The following is a 12177-nucleotide window of genomic DNA, read 5'->3' on the forward strand; positions in this document are numbered from 1 at the left end:
TCACCAATGATACATTGGACAAGGGTTTAATCTCCAAAATATATAAAGAACTCATATGACTCAACACCAGAAAATCAAATAAACTAATTAAAAAATGGGCATAGTACCTGAACAGACACTTCTCCAAGGAGGATATACAGAATATATATATATGGAAAGATGAGTACACATGAAAAGATGCTCAGTATCGCTAGCTATCAGAGAGATGCAAATTAAAACCACAATGAGATACCACTTCACACTGGTCAGTATGGCCATCATTAACAAATCAACAAACAACAAGTGCATGAGAGGTTATGGAGAAAAAGGAACCTTAGTACATTTTTTGGTGGGAATGCAGACCGGTGCAGCCACTATGGAAAACAGTATGTAATTTCCTCAAAAAATTAAAAATGGAACTGCCTTTGACCCAGTGATTCCGTTGCTAGGATTATATCCTAAGAACCCTGAAACACCAATCCAAAAGAACCTGTGCACCTCAATATTCATAGCAGCACAATTTACAATAGCCAAGAGTTGGAAGCAACCTAGGTGCCCATCAGTAAATGAATAGATCAAAAAATTATGGTACGTATACACAATGGAATTCTATGCAGCAGAGAGAAAGAAGGAGCTCCTACCCTTTGCCACAGCATGGTTGAAACTGGAAAGCATTATGCTAAGTGAAGTGAGCCAGATGGTAAAAGACAAAAACCATATGATCTCACCTTTAACAGGAATCTAATCATGAAAACAGACAAACAAGCAAAATATAACCAAAGACACTGAAATAGAGAACAGGCTGACAATGACCAGAGGGGACAGAGGAGGGAATTTCAGGGGGAAAGGGGAAGGGGTCATAGGAACAAGTATGAAGGACACATGGACAAAAACAAGGTGGGTGTGGAAATGGCAGGGAGGTGCGCAGGGCGTGGAAGGTGGGCTGGGGTGGAAGTAAAAGGCAGAAAACTGTACTTGAACAACAATTAAAGTAAAAAAAAAATTTCTAAATGTGGTACATTTACCCAATGGAATGCTATGCAGCAGAAATAAAGAAGAAGGAATCCTACCTTTTGCAACAGCATGATGGAAGCGGAGGCTATTATGTTAAGTGAAATAAGCCAGTCAGTGAATGACAAATACTGTACGATCTCACTTCTATGTGACATCAAGTGAACAAAATGAACTAATGAGCAAAACAGAATGAGAAACATGGAAACCTGGAACAGACTGATAGCTGCCAGAGGGGAGTGGGGAATGGTGGGAATAAGGGGAAGAGATGAGTGAAAGAACATGTATAAATGATCCATGGACATGGACAACAATATGGAGATTGACTATGGGAGTTGACAGTGGGCTGGGAGGAGGAGGTCAAAGGGGAATAATCGAGACAACTGTAGTAGAAGTAATAAACAAGAATAAAAAATTAAATAATTAAAAAAATCATCATATTAGGTAGCTTTGTGGTAATACATTTTGTTAAATGGATGGAATTTTTAGTTCTATTCATACTTTCGATTTTCACATAGTATTAGTATTTCTTGAATTTTCTTATAGTCTCAATGGAACCCTAAATATTTAATTTAAAACAAATCATGAAAAAGTACAATAGAATTTTTTTTCAAATTTTACCAACCGAACATGGTTTTGAAACTTTTTTTTCTCCTGCAAGAGAGGAAGAGTGACAGGGTAATTGATCGTGAGAGTGTACCAAGTAGACCTTATAACCAAGTGCACAAGAGTATGTGAGCTGTAGAGTACAAAAACTGCCAAATCCCTATGAAAACATACCCCAAATTCAGTCTTAAGTTCAATGCTGTTTTTAAATAATTTATTATCACTAACTTAATGTAATGGAAGCTGCCTTGGATGTTTTCAGAGGTATTTAATTTTTTTTCCAAATTGTGCTAATGACCACTGATAATTAGATTTGGCTATAACAGCCTTCTTCAGCTTATTTGTCATACACCATATCTGATAAAAAAGTATCTTGAAACTTCTTAACTTTTATAATGTTATTTTGGATTATAAAATCTTAATGAGATGAGTATTACATATTAGTGAATCATTCTGCACCACCTAGAAAGACAGATGGGTAGTGTGCAGCTTAAAAATCTGTGTAAATAGGAGGACAGATGGGTGATTTAAATGTTTTAAACGTCCTCATGAAAATGTTCCTGTGGAGAGTGTGACTCCTAAAGTTATATACTAAAAAAAATCCAATTAATAATTACAAATAATAGAGTTTATATGAAAAGTAACATTTCAAAAAGTAACAAACTATGGAATTCACTGAATTCACTAGTTATACTTTTACACTTGTAAAAAAGTTTAAGAAATTATAACACAATATTGAAATATTTTTGCCTGGTATATGCTCTCTTTATTGTCTTACTGTGAACATTTGGACTCTAGAAAACTTTTCATTATTTGGAATCAATTTATATGCATTAGGAAAATGATCTTTTGGACTGGCTGTTGTCAGAATTTGTCAAATTTCAAGTAACAGAAACTTAAAGTAACTTAGAAATGGTAAATCCAAAAAACCCCCCACCAAAACCAAAAACACCTAAAAGGGCCTTAGTAAGGACTTTGGTAGCTTCTGCAGTAGGTGTGTAGGGACTTTCACTCTTTCTCAGGCATTAATGTGACTTAGCTCCTAGCCAAAGGACTAGTTTCTTATACTAACTGAATAGTAGGGGGAGGTATTCATGAGAGCATTAAAAGTCACTTGTAATTAATATTATTGAAGTGGTTTATTAATTGCTAAATTAAAAAATCATGACTGTCATTTAGAGCTAGATAAAATGTCTCTGGTGATTTATATTAACTGAGGCAAAAACATGTTGGTTTTAGAATGAACATTAAAAAATTCAAAATTAATATATAATAGAATTTTGAAAAAATCTCAGAGCATTCTTTATATAAGGGGAAGAATTATTTCATGAATTTTTCTTTCCATTATGTACTTAAAAATTTGTATGATTACTGGTTAATGAAATAAAATATATCATCCAAATATATTATTCTCGAGTCAGTTGTAGTTAGAAAGTGAGAAAACTCCTTTCTTTAGTGCCTAATGATTTTTTTTCTGATTCCTTCATATAGAACCGAATTAGTATATTTGCCCCTATTCCCCTACCTAGTATTAGAACTTCGTTCCATTCAGTAGTGAGAGGGGTTAGGAAAGATACTTTTATAAAGTTAAATAGGATATCTAGGGCAACATTTTGTGAATAACTTGAACAATTATTAATATCACCAGGTATAAGAAACCTGCTAATGGAGTATTGCTAGAGATTTATGATCTGTAAAATAATTGTGTGCAGCTCCCTGGGAGAAGTGAGTGATGTTTCTGGTACTTGGAAGCACTAGATTTGTTGGTAGTAGAGACATACCAGTGTGCTAGACAGGTTTGCTTCTTTTTTTTTACCAGCTGATTGTAGTTACTGTACCTCAGAATTAAAGGGGTGATGAGAAAATCAAGGGATTTCTTCTGTTGTTCTGCCTGGGCATGGTTTAAGGGTCTGAGGTCTCTCTCTGCAAAAACTGATTTTTTTTTTCTCTGCTTTTGGCCCTGGGGAATGTTTTTTCTGATACCCATCCATAATGAATACTCATGTGCTGAGCCTAAACAGAATGGCAGCAAAGGAGAGCCTCTGGTGTCAGAAATTCTCAACCTAAGATTTATTTTGGGGAGAGGATTCACTTGGAGGACTCTCCTTGGAAAGAGGGCAAAAGTTAATATTTTCAAAAATTTACTCCCTAAATATAAATAATTGGGAAGAAATTCTTGTTTAGTTTACATCACAATTAAACATCTACTTGAAAATTATATTTATTTATATAGTCATTTATTTATATTATTAATCTGTGAATATTTTCTGAATGATTTTAGTAAAGGAACCACAAAAAGTTGTAGTTCGTGATATTATCATTATCTCCTAGACTTGTCCCACATCTTGTCTAAATATCTCTGATTAATTTTCATGCCATTTACTACCTAAAATTGCCCTGCTTATGTGGACATGTTTTCTTCACTTTCTCAAAATTTGCTTTCTTTGAGTTTATCTCCTTGCCTGTGTATCATTGCTTATTCTTTCTATGTTTTCACTCAGTAGTCCAAATCACCAGACCTTAAAATCAAGGACTCTGCTTTGCCAAATACTGAATTCCCAGTGTTCAACAGAATTCCTGGTGGTAATCAATTAATAATATTCATTGAATGAAAGGAAAGAAGAAAGGGAGGAAAAGAGGGTGAGAGGGGAGAACTATCATCTCTTCTGTCTTTCTTATACCTTCAGACTTGCCTCATCTCTTAAGGTCTGTTTTCTCTGCAAAGTGTTGTCTGACTTCCCTTGTTTTTGTTGATATCTCAAACACAGATTTTAAAATTTAACATTATTTACAAATGTTCTTGTTTTATTGGTAGTATAACTTTATATGCACTGCTGTTTCAATTTCGCATAAGCTGCTTGGACATGAGAAGGGTCATGTAGCTGTACAATTTTATAAAAAAACTATGTTATTCTTCATTCACTAAACATTTACTGTAATGCGTGCCTCCTTCAGAGCAGCTCAGTGTAAAGTATGAGTAAAGCATTAAACTGTTTTTTCAGTTCTATGAACATGGTAAGCAGGATCTACTGAAAAAGAAGAAAAAAGAAATAGTACTTTGCATAGAGCTAAGTACATAGTATATGTTCAATAACTTTTGATTATCCATAAAATGTGTGAAAATAACATAAAATAGTGGTGACTCAGTTTGCATACAGAGACAATAAAACTTTTTTATTATCTCATTTATAATGTCAATGATTTCTTCAGGGAAAGAAACTGAAAAGGCCAAGGAACGTTACGACAAAGCCACAATGAAACTTCATATGTTGCATAATCAATATGTATTGGCATTGAAAGGGGCACAGCTTCATCAGAGTCAGTATTATGACACCACACTTCCTCTGCTTCTGGACTCCCTACAGAAGATGCAGGAAGAAATGATAAAAGCACTGTAAGTCACATTTCATATTTGATATAAAATCCCATCATAAAGTGATTTTTCTTATTGACCCAGACCAATGGGTGTTTCAGACCTCTTTTACCTTGATTCTTCTTCATTTTTAGTTCTGGTGTCCCTTCAGTTTATGCTTAATTTTCCCAAATCTTTTCAGGCTTTAGGGAGGTCTTTTTTTAAAGGCTTATTTAAAAATTTTGTTATTTTTTTAAATTTAAGACTTTTCCTAAATCTTCCAGCCAAGAATTGCCCCTCTTTTTTTTTTTTCTTCAATTAGCTGGAAATTTATATGAAAAAAATTGATTAGTTGACAAGTGTTAAGTGGATGTCTGTCTCCACAGGATTGGGTGTTTAAGTTTTGAGCAGCAAAACAACCTGAAGGAAAGAATATTTTGAAGTTTATCTTCCATCTTCTTGTAGAATGAGATTAAAATCAACAAATATTTATTAAAATTCTACTGCATATAAAGCATATTGAATATGGAAATGAGTAGGCCACAATTGTTGCCTTCAAGGAGCCAATAACAGTATACTTGGTTAAATGCACATGTATACCATACGTATCGATTCAGGACAATAGGAAAAGATATGCCACCCTTTGGTAGACTTCATTTCCCTTATTAGCTGGTTTAGATGGTCATCCATTTTTCCCACTGGAAGATAAATGAAGTGTTTGTAGTCAACTTAAATATGTAAACTTTTAAGGTTGTTGATAAAAATAATGAAATGCCCACTTAAAATATTTAACTTGAAAATTCAATCATATCTACTTTAAATTATGTTGATTCAGAAATATTTACTTTCTATTCTCATTTAATAAGTCAATATTTTAGAAACTCTTCATACAAATCTTCAGTAATAGTATCATCAATGTCACTAGAATATTTTTGAAATATATAATGATTTCCCACAGCGTATTATTTTTATTTTTATTAAATTGTTTCACAACTAGCATTTAAAAACTTCAAGCATGGAAATATCAGTGAAATTGAATCCCATGTCACAGGTATTCATTCATACAACATTGGGAGACTTTGTCCCCCCACTGTGTGTCTTAAAGGTAATTATTAATCATCCCATCATAATGACTTACTATATTGCTTTATTAGAATTACCTAGACAGGCTTATTTACATTTCTATTATTTAGTACTTTGAATTATTAGGCCATAGCCCCAATAATATTTACTAAATCCTCATTAAATATCTCTGCCCTCCCCGCTTTTAAAAAATTGTGTCTGGTGATTTCTATAATCATTCCAAACTAGCATTGCTTAAAGAAGTTTAAATCTAGTTTTTTTACCCAAACATTATTTTGCTATTTAAAATTAAGTGACTGAGAATATAGTTCATAATAAGAGAAATTTTGTAATGGTTTTGGGAAAGAAAAACAAACAATGCCTTATATTTATTTGGACATACGCAGGATAAGCTTGTCCGTCCACACATTGTTGAGGGCCAGTAATGACTAATGGTATAGCATTCTTAAGTAGCGATCAAGTCTTTATGACAGAATAGTTTTTCCTTTTGCATTTATTAGGTAACACCAAATAAATTATGACATTTTTGCTGTTGACTGGAGGCCAGGAGAAGAGATCTAGATGTTATTGAAGGTCGAAGAGTTGAGGCCCAGGAGCAAGAGAAGAACTAAATGGGAGGGCTTGTGTGGAAATAACAGATTCTAGAAAGAAACATTCAAGAGACCATTGTGGGTCCATAGTTCCGTGTTATAAAATCCAAAATTTCTATCATAGTACTGAGAAATAGAAAGTGATCAACACTGACCTTATTACATTTAGACATCTCAAATACAGATTGGAAATGGTAATGCCTTATCCTAGATAATTTGCAGATATTTTACTTTATCAAATGTAAGTTGCTAATTTGTATATTTGTGTGATTCCTTTACTATCCAAGTATATGAAAAAAGGTGGTACGTAAACCACCATTTGTAAATATTGTTATTACATTTCTTATGTGTATTGTTGTGAATTCCTTTTGGCTCTTTGTTTTTGTTTATCAACTTAAAAATGTTGTAAAATTTTATTTTTGTTTTCAGAAAAGGCATATTTGATGAATACAGCCAGATAACTAGTCTTGTTACTGAGGAAATAGTAAATGTCCATAAAGAGATTCAAATGTCGGTTGAGCAGATAGACCCTAGCACAGAATACAATAATTTTATAGATGTTCACAGGTATGTATGTTTTCATTCTTCTTTGAGTATTGTTTATAGTGTTATTTTTTCTATCATATAATATATAAGCAAATTAAATAAGAAATAGTGAACTGATGTTAGGACATTAGATATTTCAGATTAATTTGTCTGCTTTTAATTACCATATTTTGCCATGTATAATGTGCACCCACATTTTTTGTCCAAATTTTTAGGAAAAAACTTTCATTTTAAATTTTTAATTAATTAACTAGTTAATTAATTAACATTTAGAAACAAAACTGATTATTTTATTCAAGGGTATTATTTTTCACACAGATATCATGGCTTTCTAGAATTATACTTTTAATATATAAGCATAAATAAACGAATTAGAAACATTTATCTAGATATAGAGATAGTACTACCCATATGTAATGCACATCCTTAATTTTTCCCTCAAAAATTTGGGCAATAAGTGTATATAAATGTATATAAATGTATATAAATGGCAAATTATGGTATTTTCAAAGTCCTTTCTCCATGAAAATAACTATTTATATTGTAATCTTTAAAAATTTGTTAGTTGTCACTACATCATTTCTTAAGCCCATATTTAATCCATGAAATTACATTTTTAACATTTCTATAATAATAGTACTCTGACTTTGTATATTAAGCTTTATAATATACCAGTTACTTTTCCATACATTCATCTTATTTTATATTCATTACCATCGTGTCAGGAATAAAACTAGTTAATATCCACATTCTATAAAAGAGGAAATTAAGGCTAAAATTACATGACTAGATCTTTGATGCCAAGGGTTTAATTTTATTTATTTTATTTAAGTTTACTTTGTTATTATAATTTTTGATGAGAAAAAATGTTATGCCTTTGGTATACTAAGATAAATTATGATTGGATATTCATATTGATCAAAATTATTTGGCATGCTTCACTAGAACTTCAGCTGCTAAAGAGCAAGAAATTGAGTTTGATACTTCCTTACTAGAAGAAAATGAAAATCTTCAGGCAAATGAGATTATGTGGAATAATTTAACAGCAGAAAGTTTACAAGTAATGTAAGTATTTGGAAAGCCCGAACAGTTTAAATATTAGCATTATTATAATATATTCTGTACATTCTGGGATTTTGTATCCCAATTTTTATTTTTTACAAGTAATGAAAAATAATAAGTTTTTTGATCAGAATGAAATGTTTCAAGAACCATGTTAACTTTTACTCATTATCCACTAATTAATTTTGGTAATTTTGAAAATCAAAATTCTGTGCGATATATTAATTCAGTTATTATTAATACTTTATATTGGGACAATGCTTTATTCTTTTCAAAATTTATTTTTTAAACCCTTTTCATCCTCAAAACTTATTGGCAGAACCATTTTGGAAATGAGGAGACTATTGGTGGTAAGAGACTGGTAGATGTCAGCAGTGTTTAGTATAAAAATTTGACTCGTAATTGAGTTATTTTAAAGCAGAGATGTCTTCTACTATAGGCTAGCAAATGAATTCCTTCTTCACTTTATTATTGCTATTTCATACAATTTTAAAGTAGTTTCGAGAAATCTTAATGTGTATTTTTAGTCCTTTTAAAGTATTAAAGCCTATGAATAGTACATTTTTAAATTTGGAAAATATAATTGAGCCATTCTACTTTTAAACATTTAACTTGTCTCTTGATTTTTTTCAAGAAACTTAAATTTATTAATAAGCACTGTATGTGCTTGTTTCTGTGTCAGAACCACAACTAGAAATGATTATTCACTCATTTTCTCTTTAATATGAAGCATGTTATATTATTGGACCTGTTGGAAGTTTACTTGAAAAGAGTTCAGCCAAAAGTCCCATCTAATAAACCTAATCTCCTTTCTATTGTTCAGGAACTAGTATAGATAAGTAACTGAATGGTAGGATTCTGGGACTAGCTCTTGGAAAGGGGTAAGACATCTTTAAAAAGTTGGCCTGATGGGATTGAGAAAACTAACCAATGCTTGTTGAATCACCTATAGAAGATGAAGTCTTAATAATTATGGTAGATTGACTGTGGATGAGAGGAATGGATGCATGGGAGTACCCTGCTATTAGAAGGTTTTCCCTGGCAACCATATTGGGATTCATGAAGCTGTTCCTCAAACTTTGAAGCACTTCGCAGTAGCTTCACTTTGGATGTACTGTTATATTTTCACTTGTCTCTAAACCAGCAGTTCTCAGCCTGGGTGAATTTTGTCCCCTGAGGAAATTTGACAATATCTGAAGACGTTTTTGTTTATGAGGTGGAAAAGTGTTACTGGTCTCTAGTGAGTAGAAGCCATGGACATCCTGCAGTAACAGGACAGCCTCCTACAACAAAGAATTACCTGGTGAAAAATGTCAGTAGTGTTGAAGTGGAGAAACTCTGCTCCAGGCAATAGGATTGAATGCCTGGCACAAAATGGACTGTAGAGTTTGTGAATTCTTGTGCAGTGACAAGTTCCATTTCTTAATTCTCGTGCTGCTTGGTGAAGGAATATGATATAAATTACTCCTGTTTTTAAAAATTATTTTATTGCTCCCAAATAATTTATTCATCAAAAATATATTTACTGTGTATTTAAGTTTGCAGGGGTTAATGATTTCAAGGAGTTTACACTAAAATTGATCAATTTATTTTAATAAACACCAAGAAAGAACAAGCATATAAATATCGGAGTGTAATGTGGTAAACTTAAAAATAGCTACCTATTATAAGCTTAAGTAAAAGAAAAGATTTTATAACCAAAGAAGAATTTTTTTTATTGCTTTTCAGGGTATAATGAGAGCAAGACTAATTATGCTCATAAATCATTATTTTTAATTATGATAAAACAACTAAAATGTAATAAACTAAAGATGATAAATCTTTGATAATGCGATAGAATATTTACTTGATCACATCTTACAGAAGCAAAGCTTCAGCGACATTTCATTGAATAGCTTCTAAATTCAGGATATGAGTTTAACATTAGGTTTTCCTCAAGAATTTTATGACAAGAATAAGTTATTCAATGTGTCTGTTGGGAGTGTCAGGATAATCTAAAGTAATTCCATATATATACACATACACATGCACACCCAGGATGGAGTAAAAGGAGGTTTACAGTTATTTGTATGGAAACTAATACAGTAATGAGTCAGTAATAATTCAAGAATAAACTGTTGGGAATACTCACAACTATAAACCTACTTTTGCCCCACCCTGTATGTTTGTATATATATAGATTATGTCTTGAAATGGTGGTGAATGAATGTGGTAAGTAGGGAAGAAGCATGTTGGGGCTAATATTTATAATAATGTTAAATAAATGTGGTTTTATTTCTCATCTCTTTACATTTTTTTTTAGCATGACTCTCTCCAGAATTTAGGTACTTATTTTTCCATTTTGTCATTTCCTTTTACTAAGTATTTGTTCCTGAATCACATGGTGTTAAATAGTTTTAGAGTAGCACAGTCTCAAAAGCTGTTTAAAAATGCTAATATTTTATGGTCTGTGCTTCCCTCTACTCTGCATTTTTTCTTAACCCATTTAAGAGCTCTAATGCATTAATATTGAATGATATTCAGTAAAACAAAAGGAACATTTTCCTTTTTTTCATTCCTTTATGTTTGTTTAAGAGGTCAATGACCCTGTCCATTGTGAAAGGTTACATTAGTTTAGAAGTGAGAATCATTAATTTGTGACTTCTGGAGAATTTTTCTATACATAGGAGTCATACTGGCAATCTGCCAGACTTCTGATCAGTAGTGACTATGAAAGAGAGAAAATTGGACCACATTTCTCTTGGACTCTTCAGAATCTTGGCTAGATGTCAGATGTGGTGAATGCTTAATTAACATCTTGAGTGAGTGAGTGAATGAAGACCGTTTTATGGAGAGACTTCAGGGAGTTTCTGAATAATCGGCCTCGTATCTGGCTTCATATCAGGATCACTTAGGGAGCTGTAAAAAATGGTGATGTGTGGGACCCAACCTAAAGCAACTAAATCAGATTTTCTGAGGGTAAGATAGGGCATTAGAATTTATGGTAAACTTTCCACTTGATTTTAATGTGCAGACAGGATTGAAAACTGCCATAAGCCCATTAAAATTGTTTGTAGAACTGTGTATATTACCTTCTGGGGGAAGTCTCTGAAAATTTTTAGAGGGCTTCCTGGCCCAAAATGAGTAAGGACTACTACTTACTTGAATACCTGTCTTTTGTATTTAAAGAATGTCTTTTTGTTAAGTGTTGCTAATGAATATATTCCTCAAATTGTGTAGAATTATTGGGGGAAACTAGCATTTTTACAATAGACTAAGTAGAATTCGTCTTGACTTTTAACTGTTTTTCTGTTATGCTTCTGAGCCAGTCTTGACTTGGAATTTAAATAAATGTCCTTTTCCTAAGGTTATCTCTTTCACTTTCCTAGTCCTGAAGAGACACCTTTTATTTTTTTTCTTTTTCCAGATTCTTAAAAGTAACATAAAATGATTTTAATTAGCAGAAACTTACTCATAAATTTAATAATTTATATTCTTGCTTTCTCTTTATTGTATCATGTAGAGTTTTCTCAAATAAATGTAGAAGTTTCTGAGATTATTATACAACTAGTATCTGTATTCAAAACAAGATTATATAATGTTGCTGCCAGCCCCTTTCCAGACCTCATGGAATTCTAATGATATAATAGTAAGTCACAAAGTTATTGCATTTACCCATCTAAATATAAGTCACTAAGCATTTCATCATATTCTAAAATTATCTGTCAACTATATTTATAAACATTGCATATGTATATAGAAGTGTTAAATGCAATTATTTGTTGGATTATTTATTTTATATGTATAGGAAATTTTTTGCTTGGTAGATCACCTTTGTGATAGAGGGCTACTCATAATTTCTGACACTGGACACCTGAGAATGTGTATTTCCCACCACACAGGCACTTAGGTCGATAACCTTCAGCCTTGAGCCTGACGTTGCTCCCTTTGTCTCTGTTTTCTGCAGCC

General features: G+C 32.2%; 1 protein-coding gene across 5 annotated transcripts in view; it reads left to right on the plus strand.

Annotated features, from left to right (window-relative positions):
- FER (FER tyrosine kinase) overlaps positions 1 to 12177 on the plus strand; it is a 411880-nt gene that overhangs the window by 97257 nt on the left and 302446 nt on the right. For all 5 annotated transcript variants that reach the window (XM_037138616.2, XM_037138612.2, XM_037138614.2 and 2 more), the window contains 3 exons: positions 4807 to 4990; positions 7051 to 7188; positions 8113 to 8232. In XM_037138616.2, coding sequence (XP_036994511.1) covers positions 4807 to 4990; positions 7051 to 7188; positions 8113 to 8232 — 442 coding nt within the window. The remainder of the gene's footprint in view (positions 1 to 4806; positions 4991 to 7050; positions 7189 to 8112; positions 8233 to 12177) is intronic.

This window comes from Artibeus jamaicensis, unplaced genomic scaffold (genome assembly GCF_021234435.1).
Source record: "Artibeus jamaicensis isolate MK-2021 breed Jamaican fruit bat unplaced genomic scaffold, CSHL_Jam_final contig_402, whole genome shotgun sequence".
NCBI classification, from domain to species: Eukaryota; Metazoa; Chordata; class Mammalia; order Chiroptera; family Phyllostomidae; genus Artibeus; species Artibeus jamaicensis.